Source organism: Acinonyx jubatus, chromosome A2, assembly GCF_027475565.1.
Source record: "Acinonyx jubatus isolate Ajub_Pintada_27869175 chromosome A2, VMU_Ajub_asm_v1.0, whole genome shotgun sequence".
NCBI lineage: Eukaryota > Metazoa > Chordata > Mammalia > Carnivora > Felidae > Acinonyx > Acinonyx jubatus.
This window is the reverse complement of record NC_069383.1, coordinates 23970669-23992151: the sequence shown is the minus strand read 5'-3', so window position 1 is coordinate 23992151 and position 21483 is coordinate 23970669. Positions and strand designations below refer to the sequence as shown.

The 21483-nt window shown below is 42.5% G+C and overlaps 1 protein-coding gene and 1 long non-coding RNA gene across 3 annotated transcripts in view; one reads left to right on the top strand and one right to left on the bottom strand.

The window, feature by feature from the left end:
- Positions 1 to 21483, top strand: part of GARIN1A (golgi associated RAB2 interactor 1A) — a 26403-nt gene extending 4920 nt beyond the window's left edge. The window contains exons 1-5 of one of the 2 annotated variants that reach the window (XM_015071087.3): positions 7786 to 9110; positions 11737 to 11921; positions 12753 to 13002; positions 16440 to 16558; positions 21119 to 21483. In XM_015071087.3, the coding sequence (XP_014926573.1) occupies positions 8958 to 9110; positions 11737 to 11921; positions 12753 to 13002; positions 16440 to 16558; positions 21119 to 21314 (903 nt within the window). In that variant the 5' untranslated portion in view covers positions 7786 to 8957 and the 3' untranslated portion in view covers positions 21315 to 21483. Of the gene's footprint in view, positions 1 to 7785; positions 9111 to 11736; positions 11922 to 12752; positions 13003 to 16439; positions 16559 to 21118 lie in introns of those variants that run through there. The other variant, XM_015071090.3, reaches the window with a different exon arrangement.
- Positions 8979 to 11741, bottom strand: LOC128314723 (uncharacterized). The gene is made up of 3 exons (XR_008296665.1): positions 11113 to 11741; positions 10183 to 10715; positions 8979 to 9209 (listed from the first exon to the last, which is right to left on the bottom strand). It is a non-coding gene; the product is annotated as an uncharacterized LOC128314723 (long non-coding RNA).

Sequence of the window (21483 nt, the reverse complement as noted above, 5' to 3'; positions counted from 1 at the left end):
CCTTTCAAGCACATGATAGAAGTGTACTCCCTGACACCTTTGTGGTCGGACAGGGCCATGAATTAGTTCTTGCCAATGAGTTGTGAGTAGAAGTGATGTGTGTTAATTCTAAACTGGAACACTTAAGCACTGGTTCAAAAACCTCCAAAACCTTTAACCCTCTTTTTCCCTCCACTACAGTGACTATCAATGCTCCAAATGCAGCTGTTCCATTAATGTAGGTCCTGGAGTGAGGAAGTCATGGAGCAGAGCCCTTTATCTCTGGTTCATCTCTGGTGAACATGTAGTATAAATGAGAAAGAAACCTCTGTTGTGTTAAGCTACTGCAGCATAACTTGGCCTATCCTGACTGATACATTGCCTTTGGCACCTACTGGGTACCATGCATTGACTAAGATTTCATTACTACCTACTTCAGATAACATGCATAAGACAGCGGGGTGGGGTGGGGGGAACACGTAAACAAACCCATAACCTCTCAAGATTCTGTGATAGAAATACGCGTACAGGATTTGAGTACATAAAGTTATTTACTGGCAGGAGGCAGATATTAAGGGAAAGCTTCTTAGAGGATCTGAATTTTTAAAAATGAATAGGTACCCAAGTTCAGAGTTTCCCACGAGAGGGAACCATGAGCAAAGGACATGGAGATGAGCTTAAGCACCCAGAGCGTATTTAGAAAACTGGTAAGTACAAATTTTAAATCCCGGTTATTAGATTGAAGTCTTAGCACTAGTGCCATCTAGTGGAGGCTAAGGAAGAAGGAAACACTAAATCCATGCTGTGTAATGCTTTCTGGATGTGAAGGGCTGTGCCTCTACAGCTTATGATAGATATCAGAATATTAAGGGGTGGAAGATATGATCTAGTCTAATATTGTCCAATAAAAATGTAATGCAAGCCACATAGGTAATTAAAATTTGTTTAGTGGTTACATTAAAAAGAAACAGGAAAAGATATATATATATATCATTTGTTACAGTATTTTTTATTTTAGAGAGAATCTTAATCAGGCTCCATGCTCAGCGCGGAGCCCAACACGGGGCTCGATCCCACAGGATCCGATCTGAGCTGAAATCAAGAGTTGGACGCTCAACCAATTGAGCCACCCAGGCGCTCCAGGAAAAGATATTTTAAACACATTTAACCCAATATATTAAAAAACATTATTTCAACATGTAATCAACTTAAAAAGTTATCTATGAGATACATATTTTGCATTTTATTTTGGTACTGTGTATTTATATTGGTATTTTACACTTAGAACATATTTCATTTGGATTAGCCACATTTCAGGTGCTCAGTAGTCACACATGGCTAGTGGCCACTACATTGGACAGCATAGAACTTTTCATTTGACTGCAGAGGAAATGGAAGCTAAGTAAGTTAGACAATAGCATTGAATTAATGGGTGGTAATTTCCTAGTATGCAGCTCTTTTTTCTACAACATGATTTTTTTAAAAAAAAAAAAAACTCTCCAAAATGCAGTGTAGCAAAATATGTCAACAATGTGCTTTTTCACCCCCAAGGTAATTCTTGTGTGGGCACATGTGAGATTTTTTTTTTTTCTAAGAAAACCTATTATTACAAATCAAAATTATGAAATGACTGTAACTTGCAGTGTTTACATGCTGCTTTGCCCACAGACTGTCAGTAATGCCTCAGACTTGACTTGCTTTGTATGGCAAACCTATATCAACTTAATAACTCATAATTCATCACTTAAACATTAACTTTTTATTATTTTGTTTCCTTCTAGACCTTTTTCATTCACATTGGACATTGCTATATTGTACTAGTATGAATGCAATTTGGACTCTTTTTTTCCCTGTTGCTTAACATTATGAAATGGAGAAATAAATAATTGATAAAAGTAGGTAGTTTTATTTAATCTGAGGAATTCTAAATTGGAAAATATGTTCATAAGACTTTAGAATAGTGTACTCACTTATGTAAGAAGGGATAGAAAAAGTTAAATGTATTATACTGGTATAAGTATGTGTAAACTCTAAAAGAATAGAAAAAATAACAACAGTGGCTTCATTTTGGGGCAAGTGTGATGGGTACTAAGCCAATGATGAGGGTGGGAAGGAGCTCTTCACTCTCCCATTTGAAAGTTTATGATGTTTGTACCTCATGAATGTGTTATTTGTTCACAATTTTAATTTTTAAATGCCTACAATCTTTTACAGTTTCTATTGTAACAGCCTTCTGGAATTTTAATTGGGATTTTATTGAGCCTACAGATCTTTTCTTTTTTTTTTTTAAGTTTTTATTTATTTTGAGAGAGGGGCGGAGAGGGAGAGAGAGAATCCCAAGCAGGCTCTGTGCTATCAGCATGGAGCTTGATACTGGGCTCAATCCCATGAACTGTGAGATCATGACTTGAGCTGGAAATCAAGAGCTGGATGCTCAACTGAGCCACCTAGGTGCCCCCAGCCTATAGATCAATTTGGGATAAATTGACATCTTAATATTGAATCCTCCAGTCCATGAACATAGTATATCTTTCCTTCTGTTGTTGATAAAGAATTTTGTATCTCTCTTCATGAGTAATGCTGGTTTGTGGTCTGTTACTTTCTTTTCTTGCATTGTCTTTATCTGATTTTGGTAATGCTGGGTTCATAAAATGAGTTGGGAACTGTTTCCTACTCCATTTCCTGAGTTTATATAAGATTAATAGTCTTTCTTCCTTAAAAGTTTGATAGACTCGTCCAGTGAAGACATGAGCTTAGAGTTTTATTTGTGGCAAGATAATTACAAATTCAGTTTCTTTTATGAATGTATATTTATTTGATTTTTCCTAAATCTCTTTTTAAGTCATTTTTTTTCCTAAGTTTTAGTAATATCTGTGTGATGACATTAGTATAGAACATTTAAGTTGCCAAATTTACTGGCATTAAGTTGTTAAAACTATTGCCATATTATACTTTTAAAGTGCACAAGATCTATAGTGATGTTCCCTCCTTTTTTTCAGATTGGCAATTTACATATTTCCTTTTTTTTTCTAGATCTCACGAACTATACGTTTTTCAATTTTTAGAAATTTAACTGCTGTTTTATTTTTTTAATTATTTTTTAATGTTTGTTTATATTTTAGAGAGACATAGTGTGAGTGGGGGAGGGGCAGAGAGAGAGGGAGACACAGAATTCGAAGCAGATTCCAGGCTCTGAGCAGTCAGCACAGAGTCCAATGTGGGACTCAAACCCACAAACTCTGAGATTATGACCTGAGCCAAAGTCGGACGCTTAAACAACTGAGCCACCCAGGCACCCCAACTGCTCTTTTTAAAAAATGTAACTTTAAAAATTAAAAAAAAAAGGGGGGGGGTACCTGGGTGGCTCAGTTGGTTAAGCGTCTGACTTCGGCTCAGGTCATGATCTCACGGTTCATGAGTTTGAGCCCTGCGTTGGCCTCTGTGCTGACAGCTCATAGCCTGGAGCCCATTTGGAATTCTGTGTCTCCCTCTCTCCCTGCCTCTCCCCTACTCATGCTTTGTCTCTCCTTTAAAAATAAATAACATTAAAATATTTTTTTAAAAAATTTAGCTTTAGAAGTAGGTTGTTTAATTTCCAAATACCTTGACATTTTCCAAATATTTTTTCTTTCATTGATTTCACTGATTCCAATTTCATTGATTATGTTAACAGAACATACCTTTATAATTTTAATTAGTCAAAATTTATTTAGACTTATTTTATGGCTCAATATATGGTGTATCTTGGTGAATGTTCAATGTGCACTTGAAAAGAATGTCGATTCTGCTATTGAGTGAGCTGTGTTTTACAGAAAGTGTACAAAATATTTTTTATCAACAGTATTAAAAAATACAAAACAACTTTTTTACAAAATTACATAAAGTTCATTGATAGTGGGGCGCCTGGGTGGCTCAGTCGGTTAAGTGTCCGACTTTGGCTCAGGTCTCACGGTTTGTGGGTCCGAGCCCTGCATCGGGCTCTGTGCTGACAGCTCAGAGCCTGGAGCCTGCTTTGGATTCTGTGTCCCTTTCTCTCTGCCCCTCCCCCACTCATGCTTTCCATCTCTCTCTGTCTCTCTCTCAAAAATAAACATTAAAACAATTTTTGAAAGTTGGTTGATAGTTATTTAAGTCTTCTGTATCCTTATTGATTTCCTACTTGTTTTAGTTTCATGTTTTTTTAAACTCTGCTATTGGATACATATACTTTTAGGATTGTTATGTCTTACTAAATTGACCCCCTTATCTTCTTTAAATGTCCATCTTTATCAAGGTGTATTATTCCTTGTCATGAAGTCTTCCTTATATGATATTAATATAGCCACCTTAGCTAACATACGATTAGTGGCTGCAAAGTCCTTATAACTTATGTGTCTTTATATAGTGTGGATTTCTTGCAGATAGCATTTAGTTGTGCCCTCCTTTTTATACAGACTGGTAATATCTGATTTTCAATTGGAATGTTTAGGCCATTTAAATTTAGTGTAATTATCCATAAGGTTGGGTTTAAATCTTCTATCTTGTTATTTTCTATTTCCCATCTGTTCTTTGTTCCATTTTTCCTCTTACTTTCTTTTGGATTGTGAATTATTTAGTGTTCTCTTTTATCTTCACTATTGATTTATTAGCTATAGATCTCTGTTTAATTTTTTTAATGGTTCCTCTATTCTAGGATTTACAACGAACATCTTTAACTTATTATAGTCTGACTTCAAATAGTATCTTATCGGGGCATCTGGGTGGCTCAGGCAGTTAAGTGTCCAACTCCGGCTCAGGTCACGATCTCACAGTTTGTGGGTTCGAGCCCCGCATCAGGCTCTGTGCTGACCTCTTGCTCAGAGCCCAGAGCCTGACTCTAATTCTGTGTCTCCTTCTCTCTCTGCCCCTCCCCCGCTCACGCTTTGCGTCCCTCTGTCTCTCAAAAATAAATAAATGTAAAAAAAAAAAAATTCAAATAGTATTTTATCACTTCAGGTATAATACCAAAGCCCTGCAATACTGTACCTTTATTTCCCCCTCTCATCCTCTGTTACTTTTTGTCTTATATTTTACTTCTATGTATGTTCTAAACCTACCGTTTCATACTACATTGTTATCACTTAAAAATTTTTAAATGTTTACTTATTTTGAAAGAGCAAGTGAGAGAGTGGGGCGTGGGCAGAGAGAGAGAGGGAATCCTAAGCAGGCTCCACATTCAGCATGGAGCCGGACATGGGTCTCCAGCTCATGATTGTGAGATCATGACCTGAGTCAAAATCAAGAGTTGGATGCTGAACCGACCGAGCCACCCAGATGCCCCTACATTGTTACCATTTTTAAATATTCAATTTTTGTTTAAAGAACTTCAAAAATTATATGTGTATATATATTAAAATGTTGACTCATGTATTTCAAATTTCTAGTGGTTGCTTACTCTTTGTGTAGATGTAGGTTTATAGGTTTTTATATATTTGAAGTCTTCAGCCCGCATTTATTCAAATATATGTCTTTATCTCAGGAAGTGAACAGTTATGTTCAATACAGCCCTGACCACATGTCCACAACTCTGGTCAGACTACTTTTAGAGCTAATAATGATTCTTCCCGTATGTAGCATACTATGTACATAGTTGCTTCTCAGCAAATATTTGTAGAGCCATGTACAAGAAATTTCTTTACCACTTTTTAAAATTTACTTAATAAGGAAACACTTGCTTATGGTAAATAGTTCAAACAGTACAAAAAATAAAGTGTGAAAAATAAGTCCTTTTTTCACCACCATTACCAATGCCCTACATTTTTATTCTCCCAGAAATGATCTGGGCATGTTCAAGCATATCCTTTTTTTAAATCCTTTTACCCAAGTGATAGCATTTTATATATACTGTTTTTCATCTTTTTCTAACTGTATAGGTCTCAGTAATCATTCCATATCAGAATATGTAAAGTTGCCTTATCTTAATGGCTGCAAAACATTAATATAGAAGTATCATAATTTAACTGGTGCTCTATTGATGGACATTTACCTTTTATAAGGAAAGGAGAAAAAATGTCAAGAACAGAGAGTAAAATAATGCAAAAAAAGCCAAAATAATGACCTTGAAGGTTGTTTGAATATTTGAATTTCTACTATTATAATCTTTGCATCAATAAAAAATTGTAAGAGTTAGTTTTCGCTTCCAATGAGCAAGTCTTTTTTTTTTTTTTTAATCTTTATTTATTTTGGAGAGAGAGAGAGACAGCGTGTGAGCAGGGGAGGAGCAGAGAGAGAGGGAGACACAGAATCTGAAGCAGGCTCCAGGCTCTGAGCTGTCAGCACAGAGCCTGACGCGGGGCTCGAACTCACGAGCTGTGAGATCATGACCTGAGCCGAAGTCAGACACTCAACGGACTGAGCCACCCAGGTGCCCCACGATGAGCAAGTCTTAAAAAGAAATAAGCCGGGGCGCCTGGGTGGCGCAGTCAGTCAGTTAAGCGTCCGACTTCAGCCAGGTCACGATCTCGCGGTCCGTGAGTTCGAGCCCCGCGTCAGGCTCTGGGCGGATGGCTCAGAGCCTGGAGCCTGTTTCCGATTCTGTGTCTCCCTCTCTCTCTACCCCTCCCCCGTTCATGCTCTGTCTCTCTCTGTCCCAAAAATAAATAAACGTTGAAAAAAAATTAAAAAAAAAAAAAAGAAATAAGCCACTACGATACAAACTTCTGCCTCTGATGTAACAGGTTTGGAAAAATACCAATGAGAAGCAGGCCTCCCACCCTATGTTAAGAGAAGCACCAGGAAACTTAACTCTGGTCACAGGAGGATTGTGCCCGTGTGTCTTGAGGGTTTAAAAGACATGAGAGAACCGACTTACCTCCTTGGCTCGCTCCTGTACAAACACCAAAGTGAGAATGCCTGATAGCTATCCAGTCCTAGTCTGAGAGGATAACTAATAACTCACTCCTCCTCAACTTCATGCATCCTGAAGAAGTCTTTAAGTGGAAGTTTCTTCTCCTGGTACCAAAGATAGGAGATTGCAAGGGGAGGGGAGGAGTTGGTGCCACTAAATGGTACACTAGTAAATGTTTCACACCAGGTCTCTGAGTGGGGATATATATATAATATGTAAAATAATAATCATACATGCATACACATGTTATTATTACATATATATACGTATACGATATGTATAGTGTTATATGCATTATAACTACAATTTAATATACATTATAATTAGTCATATTATATATTATAATCATATCATTATAATTATATAATATATATGTATGTATATATCTATATGTACATATATGCATACATATAAGTATGTATGTTTTCTCTACAGTTTTACTGACGTAAAGTGGGTATAGCACCCAATTTACAACTAACAATAAAATACACAGTGCTCTTGTACATTTCATATAGCCAATTGATTCTCACAGAAATCTTTCACTGGTTTTTGTCAAACTCTTGTATTCCTAGCCAACCAACGCAACTGACAAGTACAGTTCCGACCTTAATGTTGGCTGATTTTTCCACTTACATTAACGAGTAAGATGAAAGTGAATTAACCTAGTTGTATGTTGGAACTTTACACGTTCATCAGTGACTTCGGCAACTTCTTTGCTAAATCAGATAATAGCTTTCAAATACTGAAAGCTACTGAGACTCCTCAGATTTTCTGTGTGCCTACAATATGACAGCAACAGCCACACGCAATTTACATCAACATTTTTTCTATCCCTTTATATTTTTTTAATGTGTATTTTTGAGACAGAGAGAGAGAGAGACAGAAGACAGAGTGTGAGCAGGGGAGGGGCAGAGAGAGAGGGAGACACAGGATCCAAAGCAGGCTCCAGGCTCTGAGCTGTCAGCGCACACCCCGACGCGGGGCTTGGACTCGCGAGCCGTGAGATCATGACCTGAGCCAAAGTCAGACGCTTAACCGACTGAGGTATCCAGGCACCCCTTTATCCCTTTAGGCAGCTGACAAAACAATAAATCGAGGCTTAATTGATTTCCATGGTGTAAATAACTCCCAACATGGCTGGTTTCAAGATAGTGACCAACATGAAATGACCAACACACCCCGAGAAGATAGGACGAGGTAGTGCAGCATCACACAGTGTTTCTACCCTGTAGATACAATCGACGTAAATAACCTCAAGGGTATAGAGAGTAGTAAAATATAGTAAAACAATTAAGAAGTGGTGAGTTTGGGTCATTACCTTTGCTTTTGTATAATTTGTTGAAGTGTAAGTTTCCGTAGTTAAATTTTTACTATTGGCTATGTTTAACAATGGCTCGTAAAATGCCTGAAAATCCGAATCGTTTTCACGGGTCTCTTTTGTGCTGGCTCCAGCATGCCACTGTGCTGCACTTCCTCATCTGCCCACTGTTCCCAAAGAAATAAGCCTCTTTGCCTTGTTAACAGCCCGGTATTTCCAAAAAGTTCTCATTTTCTCCCATGAAATGAGGTAGGGAAGATTGGCGTGAATTACTTGTCTTCGTCCAGAGCTCCTCTGGCCCGGGGAGAGCCTGACTTCAGGGAATTCATACAGATAAAGTTTTTGTGAGGGGCTTCACCATCTGGGGAGAGGATTGAAGGCTGTGGGTTTCTGGAGAAACTGCCTTGCTGTTCCGGCCAGCTCACCACTCTCTTGCCATAACCGTAGTGCATTTTCCTCATGTATGCAGAGAAACTGAGTGAAAAATGGAATAGACTACTATTACTGCTAGTTTGTAGTGCGTAGGAAAGGGGAGAAAAAAGCTCTGCTTATCCCCAATCCTCCCTTGCGTCTTCTTTTTTTCCTTTCCTGTTGTTACCCATCACATTCCTTGATGTCATGCCTGCCATTGTGAGCCGACAGGCCCTCCCTGGCCTGGTGGACAGCTTGTAAGTCAGGAGGGGAGGGGGAGCTGTGGAGGTTGGGGGGAGCAGTGGTCACACCAACACCTTGGAATTGGGCTGGGTCTGAGTGGAGCCCCAGAGATGTTCTCCAGCCCATTCTTCCCAAGAACCAATGAGTAAAATTAGGGGCCTCCCACCTGAGGTCAGGGAACCAGGCCCTGGAGTGGATCTGGGGGTGGAAGACGGCCTTCTTTGTCAACTGATTCATTCTCCAGAATTCAACTTGTTCTCCGACTCGGTGGTATTTGAAAGCAACTTTATCCAGGTACCTGTGTGCAGCTCAGAACCCACTTTCTTTCGCTTTCCAGAACTTGTTCCTAAGGGTTGGTCCAAAACTGCTGGTCCAAAAAGGCCTCTGAAAGCCCTGGGGAGGAGAAGGAGGCTGCTATGGCTAGGGACAACCAGAGGGTCTGGATCCCAAGTTCAGCTCAGTTTGTGCCTATAGCATGATTGGGCTCCTTGAAGGTCATATGCTTTCAGGAAATAGAACTACAAACTGCAAAAGGGGACCTCAGGGCTCACCCTGCAGGCAGGGTCCATGGACCACTAGGGAAGGAATGGTTGGTTAGAGGGAATGAAGGTTGTTTTTAGAATCCCTGCTCTGAAATCCAACCTCCTCTCCACGGGATGGTTTAGAAATAGCCTTGTTTGAGAGCCAAGCCCCTAGAATCGGCCTTGCCCAGATTCTACATCCCCTAAAAGGGGGTGCTATGGCCATTGGAAGTTAGCATTTTTGGCCTGGGAAGCATGAGGCCACTGGGAGTATGGGATAGTCATATGACATCTTGGGGCACCTGACTGGCTCAGTGGGTAGAGCATATGACTCTTTGTCTTGGGGTCATGAGTTCAAGCCTCATGTTGGGGGTAGAGTTTACCTTAAAAAAAAAAAAGTGCGTGTGACATCTTACTGAGGGCCTGCCCACCTACCTCCCTCTAGAAGTCTAGCTGGGATCTGCATACCTGTGCTCCTTTGCAAGTGCCGCATGACCAGCTTCTCATGGTCTGTGTGCTGTGTGCTGTGTGCGGGGCAGGAGATGCAAAGAGAGATCAGATGGTATCCCTGGCCAAGGAGCTCATGAATTTGTCAATTTAAAGGGCATGTTATAACATGGTCACTGCTAAGAAAGCTCTGGCAGGTGGTTTGGACCAGCTCATCCCTAAAGCATGAGCAGAGAGAAGGGTGCTAGTGTCCAGGGAGTTCAGCGCACTTTTTGGAGTTTGGCAGTTGAAGAAGGCTCCCCAGAGGAGGAGGTGAAGCCCTTCTTGGAGGTATCCCTAACACTTTGGTAAGTGGAGGAGCAGAGGGAGGACACTGCAGGCCAAGGGACTTCAGTTACCTGGGTGAAAGTGGGAGGCTAGAACCCATAGGGAGGGTCTGTGCTCAGGAATCCATGTGATGGGGTCACAAAGCAGTGAGGAGTCACAGGAGAGAGTGGAGACAATTTGAGCTCAATTAGAAGACGCGTTCACAGAGCAGCAAGCTACTCCCTGATGGAGCCCCCCAGATTTCAAAGAGCTGGTTCGCCGCTCCGAGTGCTCCCCGGTTCCTGCACTGCTCCCAGGGGGCTGCAGAGTGGGGCAATCAGCTGGCAGCCCGCGGGCGTGCTCCTTCCTAACACAGTCTCAGCGGAGGAAGAGCAGGGACGTGGCAGATCCAGACTCGGGATAGCGAATTCCAGTCATTTCTATCTGGGTGTGAGGTTTTGGCAGGAGGTTTATTCTCTTACTCTGTTCTCTTTGACCTGCTATTAAAACTGTGTAGATTCTCTGGGTGGACACTTAGTGATTCATGCAGCAGGAAACTCGGACTGTTCCGGGGAGGGCAAAGCCTGTCTGCTGGAGCTGCCCCATGGCAGAGTGAAAAGTTGACCTGAAAGGAATCACCCCACACAATTAGGTGGCTCCCTTTCTCCCCCCTCCTCAGTATCACCTCTCTGCCATCACCTGTAAGAAACATCACTCACAAACCTTTACTTAGCACTTACTCTCAATGTGTGCCGCCCCTGTGTTTCGTAGTGCATGTGAATGTCATTCCGCACTGTGGGCTCCAAGAAATGTTTGTTTTTGTTTTTTCCTTCAAAACGAAAATGGACTTTTCTTAGGAGCACCATCTAGTCAGGCATATGGGAACTGAAATTTCAGTTATTCCTTGGGCTTTCCCCTTGTCCCCGGCTCCACCATGGTTGTGAAATGGTGTCAATGGTCCTACAAAGTCTAGAACATTGGGAGAAGGCTCTCTGGTCGGTCACTCCTCAAATGTTCCTTACCTTACCTTGGTCCTTGTGGTTCCTTGGAGGCTTCTCTGCCCGCCCTGGACAGTGAGGCGGGTGTGTCTTAGCTGAAATACTGTGCCCAGTGCAAAGCATCCAGTCTCCCTGGGCTGCCTCTGATGCTGCAAGAGAACAGGTTCTCACGAGATCTAGCAACAAGCCGGGCCCTCCCTCATCTTGTGGGAAGCTCCCCAGTCGTCCCTCAAGCTGGGCTGCCTGGGTCTGCCCCATTCACTAGCTCTTTCCTCACTCTCCTCCCCTTCTGGAACCTTCTTTACACAATCTCCCTTCCAGATCATTGGAAACCTGTGCTGGCTGCTTCTACCCAAGGATGGGGGAATAAAATGTCAATGCCTCTCAGCTTTTTCTTACTAATGCATCCCTTTAACGTTGGATAATGCAGAGGATGCAAAGGAGGGCAACACAGTTTCCTGTCGCCAATGAGCTGGTCTATTTGGAGAGACCCACAAAAAGGATGGATGCTGGTCATTGCCCAGGCCAGTGTGCCGCACACTTGCTCCGAGCATGTCCCCAAGTTAAAGTGCTGCTTTCCAGCACCTGTATTCTCCCACCCTTGCCTTCCTCTTTCTCCCTGACCCACGTACCTGGGCTGATTTCCAGGTCACTAAGCCCGGGAGCTGGATGGATGTCTATGAAGGTTCTACCACTGTGATCCTCGGGGTGACCTCCTCAGTGCCCTCCTTGCCACTCCCCAACATCCTCCTGATGGCCAATGTCACCTGGCCCCAGGGTCAGTTTTCCACCTGGAGCTCACCTGATTGTGCTCCAGTGGTCACCCTCAGCAGGTAAAGAAAGGCTGCAGAAGGGGTGGGATGACCGCATTGTTTTGCAGCTGGATTTTAGATAAAAAGAAAGGATAGTATATAAGCTATGTGTATACACGACGTATAGTGTATAAACTATGTAGAATTCATTCATTAAAAAACATGTCTTTCGTATCTGGATATACCAGACACTGTGCTTGGTGAAGTGATAGAGCCCTGGTCTCTGTCTCAGCCTGGTCTTTGAGGATCTTGGCTTCCTTTTATTTACTTTTATATTGTCACTATAGACTTAGGGGGTTTCCCCGCAAAAAGGCGAGGGGTATGAAAGTCAGATGGGATGATGGAGTGTTACAATTGAAAAAAAAAAAACCCAAATACTGGATGTACAGGACACATCCACACTTCTTACTGTCTCAGCAAGGTTAACTAGGATACAGGGAGGAGATCTGGATGGAAATAGGGTCAGAACACCTGAGTTCCAGTTCCTACTTAACGTGGTCTAAACTTGGGCACATCAGTTAGCTGTTCTGAGCCTCAGTTTCAAAACCTGTACAATGGAATGAAAAATACCTTTCTTTCATCAAAGGGTGTGAGGATTGAATGAGAGGTTAGACATCGTCTATCAGCCATTGTTATTGATGTGGGCAGGTTCTTTAGTGATGACGGCCCTGAAAGTCAGAGAAGAGTTAGTTTTAGTAATCATTCCCACTCCCAGACCATGAGCTTTCTCCCATGGGCATCCCCCAAGCAGAGGCGGGAGCCTAGTGAGATGGGGCCAGGCTCTAGGTAAGCACGCATGATTGATTGAATGCATGGGCCCCTCTGCTGTGGGGATTTCCCGATTGTGTCCAGGATTCTTCCCCTGAAGTTTGTGGAGCTACAAATCTGTGACCGGCTCCAACGCATCCTGAGGGTTAGGACAGTGACTGAAAAGATCTACTACCTGAGGCTCCACGAACACCACCCAGAGGCCGTATTTCAATTCTGGATCCGCTTGGTGAAAATTCTGCAGAAAGGTCTGTCCATCACCACCAAAGACCCAAGAATCCAATTCACGCACTGCCTGGTGCCCAAAATGTCCAACAGCTCCACCGAAATAACGGTAAGTGGGGCCTCCCGCCAAGACCTGCAGCGAGACAGGGGATGGGAAGCCCAGCTCCTTAGAGGATTGGTGGGCATTAAAGTCTGGTGTTGCAGGGGCAGACTTCGTTTTCAAAGGGCCAAGGATACACACGCATCAAACTGGGGTCTACAAACATAAAAAGCAAATGAATTTCTTTTTCTTAAAAAAAAGAGCTATAAAGTGGTTATCTCACTTAAAAATTGTTTTCTGTTGGGTTTTTTGTTTTTAAGTTTTAAAAAAGGAATAATGCTCACTGAAGAAAATTAGAAAATCACAGAAAAATCACCCCTACTTCTCTCCAACCCCAAGCAATCACTTGGAACATTCTGGCATACTTCCTTCCAGTCTTCCATTTTATGTATTTTTTTTCCCTTTTTTTTGTTTGATCTCTATTAGGTTTTGGCATTAGAGTTATGCTGTCTTCTTAATATCAACTGAAGAATTTTGCATATGCTTTCACATTGTTGAATATATTGAAACTTTGAAAACATTTATTCTTTAACGTTAGAGGCTAGATTGAATTTGCCAGGTTCTTTTTTTTTTTTTTAATGTTTGCTTGTTTATATATTTATTCTTTCTCCAATTTTTTATTTAAATTCCAGTTAGTTAACATACAGTGTAGTATTAGTTTCAGGAGTAGAATTTAGTGATTCATCACTTACCTACAATACCCAGTGCTCATCACAAGTGCCCTCCTTAATGCCCATCACCCATTTAACCCTCCCCCTGCCCACCTCCCTCCATCAACCCACTGTTTGTTCTCTATAGTTAAGAGTCTGTTTCCTGGTTTGCCACCACCCCCTGATTTTTATTTGTTTTGTTTCTTAACAGTTTTCCATCTTTTTTTTCCCCTAGATCACTTTTTAAAAAAATTTACATCCAAGTTAGTTAGGATATAGTGCAACAATAATTTATCCATTTAGCGCATCCCCCCTCCCACATCCCCTCCAGTAACCCTCTGTTTGTTCTCCATATTTAAGAGTCTGTTATGTTTTGTCCCCCTCCCTGTTTTTATATTATTTTTGCTTCCCTTCCCTTATGTTCATCTGTTTTGTATCTTAAAGTCCTCATATGAGTGAAGTCATATGATTTTTGTCTTTCTCTGACTGACCAGCTTCGCTTAGCATAATACCCTCTAGTTCCATTCACGTAGTTGCAAATGGCAAGATTTCATTCTTTTTGATTGCCGAGTTATACTCCATCGTATATATATACCACATCTTCTTTATCCATTCATCCATCAGTGGACATTTGGGCTGTTTCCGTACTTTGGCTACTGTTGATAGTGCTGCTATAAACATGGGGGTGCATGTGCCCCTTCGAAACAGCACACCTGTATCCCTTGGATAAATACCTAGTAGTGCAATTGCTGGGTCGTAGGGTGGTTCTATTTTTAATTTTTTGAGGAACCTCCATACTGTTTTCCAGAGTGGTTGCACCAGCTTGCATTCCCACCAACAATGCAAAAGAGATCCTCTTTCTCCACATCCTTGCCAACATCTGTCGTTGCCTGACTTGTTAATGTTAGCCATTCTGACAGGTGTGAGGTGGTATCTCATTGTGGTTTTGATTTGTATTTCCCTGATGATGAGTGATGTTGAGCATTTTTTCATGTGTCGGTTGGCCATCCAGATGTCTTCTTTGGAAAAGTGTCTATTCATGTCTTTTGCCCATTTCTTCACTGGATTATTTGTTTTTTGGGTGTTGAGTTTGATAAGTTCTTTATAGATTTTGGATACCAACCCTTCACTGATGTGTTGTTTGCAAATATCTTCTCCCATTCCGTCCGTTGCCTTTTAGTTTTGCTGATTGTTTCCTTCGCTGTGAAGAAGCTTTTTATTTTGATGAGGTCCCAATCGTTCATTTTCGCTTTTGTTTCCCTTGCCTCTGGAGACGTGTTGAGTAAGAAGTTGCTGCGGCTGAGATCCAAGAGGTTTTTGCCTGCTTTCTCCTCCAGGATTTTGATGGCTTCCTGTCTTACGCTTAGGTCTTTTCATCCATTTTGAGTTTATTTTTGTGTATGGTGTGAGAAAGTGGTCCACGTTCATTTTTCTGCACGTCACTGTCCAGTTTTCCCAGCACCACTTGCTGAAAGACTATCTTTATTCCATTGGATATTCTTTCCTGCTTTGTCAAAGATTAGTTGGCCCTACGTTTGTGGTCCATTTCTGGGTTCTCTCTTCTGTTCCATTGATCTGAGTGTCTGTTTTTGTGCCAGTACTGTACTGTCATGGTGATTATGGTTTTGTGATACAGTTTTGGGGTCCGGACAGTCTTCCATCTTAAATTAATTTTTCATTTATATATTTGAGGATATTCAATACATAATAAATGTCTGAATGTTGCTTTTTTTCAGTTGAGATTATATCAGAAGCATTTTCCCGTTTCTTTTTAAAGCTCTTCGTACACATCATTTTGATAATTTCATGCCGTTCCAGTAGTTATGTGAATGAATTAAAATTTACTTCGCCATTCTCCTGTTATCAGACATTTAGAGTTGTTTCTAACTTTTCATTATGGTAAATGATGCTAGAACAAGCATTTGTGTGAACTGACCACGTTTCTGCTTGTTTTCTCAGAATATATTATTAGAAGCAGAATTCAAAGGGTATGAGCATTTTTAAGGCTCTTGATACATATTGCCAGATTATTTCCAGAAAGCCCATGCCAAAGTGTACTCTCTCCAGTAATATGAGTGTCTATGTCACTGTGTCCTTATCACAATAGAGAAGAATAAATTTTAATAAATTTTCTAGTATGATAGGTGAAAAAGTAACAGCCATTTGATTTTCAATGAGTTTGAACATCATTATACAGTCTTTTTGTGCCCTTTGGCTATTTCTCTATTGGCATTTTGTGTTTTTTTCTAAACTGGTTTGTAAAATAAAGCTTTTTATGTATCAAGAAGTTTAACCCTTGAATCACAAGTGTCTGTAAACCTTTCCCCCAAGGATTCACTTTTTCCTCTCAGTTTATTTGAGGCTCCCCACCCCCCACCCCTTTTGACACAGAGAAGGCTTTTCCAGGACCTGCTTAGGGTAGAAGCACAGAAAGAAAGAGATCAGTAGGCTGGATTGCCTAACACCTTCAGATTTCAGAACCTAAACCCTTTCTTCCTCTTGTCTCAGTTGAAGGCCTTTCCGTATTATTATCACTGCCTTCCAAAGTCAGCTTCCCAGCCCTGCTGCTCTCGTTCTTAATGTTCAGGCACAGTAGCCATTGGCAGCCCAGCAGAGAGAGGACGTTATCCTGCCAGGGCCAGTTGGGCTCTGATGATTCTGGGGCTTGATGCTTAAGGAACAGGTTTCCGGGTCGAGGCTGGAAGACTCAAGGCTGAGTCCCTTCAAGGTTCTGGCCCAAGGAGGCCGAGAACTCCAGGCAGACCTGGTCATCTGACTGTAACCTTCTCCACCCAGCCTGAAAGCAGCCTCCTGCCATCCGCCCAGCCCAGCGAAAGCTTCATGCTGTTGACAGCCGAGCAGACCAGTGACAGTTTCTCGAATATCACAGGGAGGCCCCAGCTCACAGCGGACAGGTGGGTCCTCTGTGCGGGCAGCTCCGGCATCCCTTCCCGCAGCACTGAGCCATGGGTGGGGACGGTGGCACCCTCGGCCATACTACCTCAGTTCCTTCTTTTTATTCTAGACCATTATGCATATGATTTCTCCCCTCAGTTTTATTATAAGCCTGTCAAAAACAGGGTCTGTGGCTGTTGGGTCTGCATATTCCCTAGGCAAACTGCAGTGCTTTCATAGACGGTGCTCAATAAAAAGAACGAGGGGTGAGTAAGTTATCAGAGGGGGGTGAGCTGATCAGGCAGGTTCATGGAGCTCCATATCGACTACCTCCAAACCCGGTTCACCAGGGTCCCCCAGGGAAGACAGTTCTGGGTTCTCTTCACCTCACTTATCTGTTCTGTAAAATGGACAGAATAGACAGTAACCCAAAGCAGACATGGCTCCAAAGCCATTTACTAATTCACTAATTGTATGAGACTCTTTGTGCAACGAGCGATGGAAAACGAAAGCAAGATCACCCAATCGATACATTGAACAAGTACAACTTGCAGGATACCATCAAAATGTAAATTTATTTTGGGGGCACCTGAGTGGCTCAGTCGGTTAAGCATTCGACTTTGGTTCGGGTCATGATCTCACGGTTCGTGGGTTCAAGCCCCGCGTCGGGCTCTGTGCTGACAGCTTGGAGCCTGGAGCCTGCTTTGGATTCTATGTCTCCCTCTCTCTCTGCCTTTCTCCCGCTTGTGTTCTGTCTCTGTCTCTCTCTCTCTCAAAAATAAACACTAAGAAAGTTTTTTTAATGTAAATTTATTTCTGTCTTCCCTTTATAATTTTTTCAGTGGGAGTTTTCTTCTTGCCCTTAGATAAAAGCTGATTCTCTGACAGGCCCCCTAAGCATATGGGCTCCCTCTTAGAATATAAAAGGTCCTCTGGTCCCTTTAAACTGAAAAAGAAGCATCAATTCTGAAATTAAAATGTGGCTGATAATTACCAAAACCCTGAACTGTTCACACCTTCCCTCAGTCTGGCCTCATGTTAAGATGGCCCTTCACGGTGGGCACTGGGTTTTCACTCCTCTTCTCCTTCTGTTTCCTAACTTAAACAATTTTTTTAAATGTTTATTTATATTTTGAGAGAGAGAGAAAGAGAGCGGGGGAGGTGCAGAGAGAGACAGAGACCGAATCCGAAGCAGGCTCCAGGCTCTGAGCTGTCAGCACAGAGCCAACACGGGGCTCGAACTCATGAACTGTGAAATCATGACCTGAGCAGAAACTGTATGCCCAGCTGACTGAGCCACCCAGGCACCCCCTGTTTCCTAACTTTAAAGCTAATTTTTTCTCTTAGAAGCTTCCTTGGGTTCTTTAAAGTCCCACACCTGACACCCCCCTCATCCCCAACTGCAACTCTGGTGATGCTCTGACACCTTCCTTTCCTCCAGCCACCACCCCCCTCGGGCTCTGGCTGTAAGGACGTTCTCTTGGGCAGGGCTTACAATGGCTCCAGGCTGGCTCTCTCTGTCTCAGGTATAGTCCATGTCTGGCCCTCGAGAAATGTCCTCTGAGACTTTGATGAGCCCCTGGACACAGGAATGACTCCTCTTCACTCCTCCACCCAAGAGACCTATTCTTCCATCTTTCCCGCCCTTCAGATTTCCTGCTCAGGACTTGTGTCCCTACCTACGGGGTCTCCGAGGACCCCTGCCTCCAGGGGGCCCCAGTTCAAAATCTCTGGATGATCCTAGGAAGCCCCTCTCTTTCAGCTTCAGGGGGAAAAGGCAGCAACTTTAGACAAGGGACTCTCCACACCCCTTCTCTCTCTCAGTGCTGTTTTAGCCTCCCTCTGGGGCAGGGTCCCCGTGGTGGTCATGCTGGGCTGCTCTCCCAGGTCATTGCGTGCCTTTATATGTGCTTTCCAGTCTTGTGGTTCTTGGGTTTTGTTTTGTTTTACTTTCAAGATAGTTGTATTGAATCATAATGCAAAATTTTCTCTTTTGGATACTCTTGTTATTTGAATATTGGCTCATCTTTGCCTATCTAATAGAGCTGTCATTTTCTCTTTTTCTTTCTTTAAGCTCTCCTTCTATTCTTTTCTTCCTCTTAAGGCACTGTCTGCTTTGTTTGCTCCTGTATTCTTTCTGGTTTAGGCTTCATTTTGGGAAATAATGGTTTCTTTAAAAATGTTTGACTCTCTCCTCAGTTTCATCACCCCATTTACAAATCTTTTAAGTTCTGACTTGGGTGGCACCCTCATATAGTCTATCACTTTCTTAATTTCTTTTAGCTCATTTTGAAATGCTAGGTTGTACTTTTCATTTGTTTTGCAGGCATATCTTTTTAGTGTGCTTTCATTGTAAGCATTTAGTATGCTTCATATACTTTGTTTTTCTCATATAATTTTGTGTGGCGTTTGATTACTATCCTTTTCCGACAGTTATTTTTAACGTGAAAATGATTTTCCTGAACCTTTGGGAATGACGGTCAGTCCAGGTTGCTTTCTGGTTTGGTCTCTAGAGCTCCCTCTTGTGTGGCTTTTGGGAAGTGTTGATGGCCTTGCACTTCTAGGGCTGTGATCCTCTCTCCTGTCTTTAGCTGATCTTTCTCTTTTCTTTGCTTTTATTCTTCCCGTCCTACTCAATTTGGACCCCGTTTCCAGTGGCTTTTCCTTAGTGTGAGGCTGTGTCTTGCAAGAGAGAGTGTTCCGATGGCTTCAAGAGACCATAAGGCATGTAGGGCTCCAGCCTCTTCCGACTTCACCGCAGCCAGAGCCCTTGCACTTACTTCCAGTTTCCTCCTCCTCAAACTGTCCCGGGCACTTTCCACTGAGAACCTGTGGGGGGAATAGGAGCTCCCCTGTCTTCAGATACATCAGATGCTCTGTTGCTGCTCTGTGCGTCCTTGTACACAGATATGGACAGATACGCAAGATAACCGTCTGGGTCTTGGAGCAGTCTGTAGCTGGAATTTTTTTTATCCTGAGCTTTCTCAAACAGGCCTTTACCTGTGGGACTCATGTTGGCCTAAACTGAAGTGGGTAAAACCTAAGCCCAGGGCCACCAAGACTGGCAAGTCCCTCGGGCACCCCCAGCTTCAGCCCACACTTTGCCAGTCTTTAATTTTTGACCCCTGGGATTGTTCTTTGCTTTTTGTGGGCTTAACAATACATTTTAAATTATGTGATTATATTTTATCTAGAATCTCTAGGTGTTTTATGGCAAAGATTTTGTAGACTATTTGGCCATTTTGCCAGGCTCTGGCTACATAACTAAACTTATTTTCACTTAAAAAATCATCGCATCTTATCTTTGAATAGTTACAGTGTGAGTGATTTTTATTTTCCATTTGGTGCTTTTTTGTGGTTTCCCTCGTTTTCATTTTTTTTTTTAATTTTTAGAGAGAGAGAGCAGGGAAATGAGGCAGAGGGAGAGAGAGAGAGAGAGAGAGAGAGAGAGAGAGAGAGAGAGAGACTCTCAAGAAGGCTCCACACTCAGTGAGGAGCCTGGTGCGGGACTCAATTCCACGACCCTGGGATCACGACCTGAGCCAAAATCAAGAGCCAGATGCTCAACTGACTGAGCCACCCAGGTGCCCCAACATGGTTATTTTAAATGAAAAAACAAACAAAAAACAAACCGGGGGTTCCTGGGTGGCTCAGTTGGTTAAGAGTGTGACTTGGGCTCAGGTCATGAGTTCAAGCCACGCGCCGGGCTCTCTGCTGTCAGCACAGAGCCCACTTTGGACCCTCTGTCTCCCTCTCTCTCTGCCCCTCCCCCCCCCAAAAAATAAACGTTGAAAAATAAAATAAAAATTTAAAAATAAAATAAAATAACCATGTCTTTCACTTAGAATCAAAATTTTTAAAAATGTTAGCCACACTCTGTGTTTTTCTAGGCACATTCAGTGGCTGTAACTTTTTTCAAAGCTGTTACTGTTTTGCAGAACTGTCGTGAGGTTTTCTTTTCCTTATGCTGATAGCTGTCAGGTTATAGTGGGCATCAGGCAGATCCCACGGGGCTCAGGTCTTGCCTTTGAGTCTTAGTTAACAAATTAGGTTCTCACCACATAAAAGTGGTGCTTAAGATTTGGAGGGGTGTCTGTTCCACTCCAGCAGAGCAGACCTTAGCCAGAGCCTCCCTCCTGCTTGCTTTTCTTTGTTCAAGTCACTCTCCCTCTCTCTTTATGTTTATTTATTTATTTTGAGAGAGAGAGGGAGTGAGAGAGCATGTGCATGTGAGTGGGGGAGGGGCAGAGAGAGGGAGAGAGAGAGAATCCCAAGCAGGCTCCACACTGTCTGCACACAGATCTCACGGGTTCAAACCCATGAACCCGTGAGATCATGACCTGAGCTGAAGCCGGACGCTTAACCAACTGAGCCATCCAGGCGTCCCCAAGTCTCTCTTGATATATCATACCATTTATACGTGTCGTCCCTGGCCAGCATTCCCACATCCGCATCTACATTCAAGGCACTTGTACTGGAAAATATACAATTTAGAAGCAGTTTTTTAAATTAAACTTTTAACAATGCTTTCTCTTTCTTTTATTGCTTTCAATGACTCCAAAATTCCTGGGCTCCAACAGTAACACCAATGTCGCCATCAAAATAGACAATTTGGACAGCTCTAAGACCCCCTTGCGGGTGGCATCTCCAGTCAGTTTGAAAATACCCATGAGAGCTGCCTTGAGCCACAGCCTCTGGGAACAAGAGAATCCAGATGAGCACTTCCTGCAGGCTCCTGTTGCCAGTTCCCTAGGAGAGAACTTTTTTGGACCCTGACACCTGTCCAGAACGGGGCGATCTTCCCTAGCTTCATTCAGTGCGCTTGCTACAATCTCCTATCAATGCTGTTTTCCCACTGTGGGCCAAAAGACCGTGGGAGAGGTATGAGGGTGCTTATAACACAGTGCTTTGTACTTCCACCAATAAACCTCCAAGTGAGTTCCTA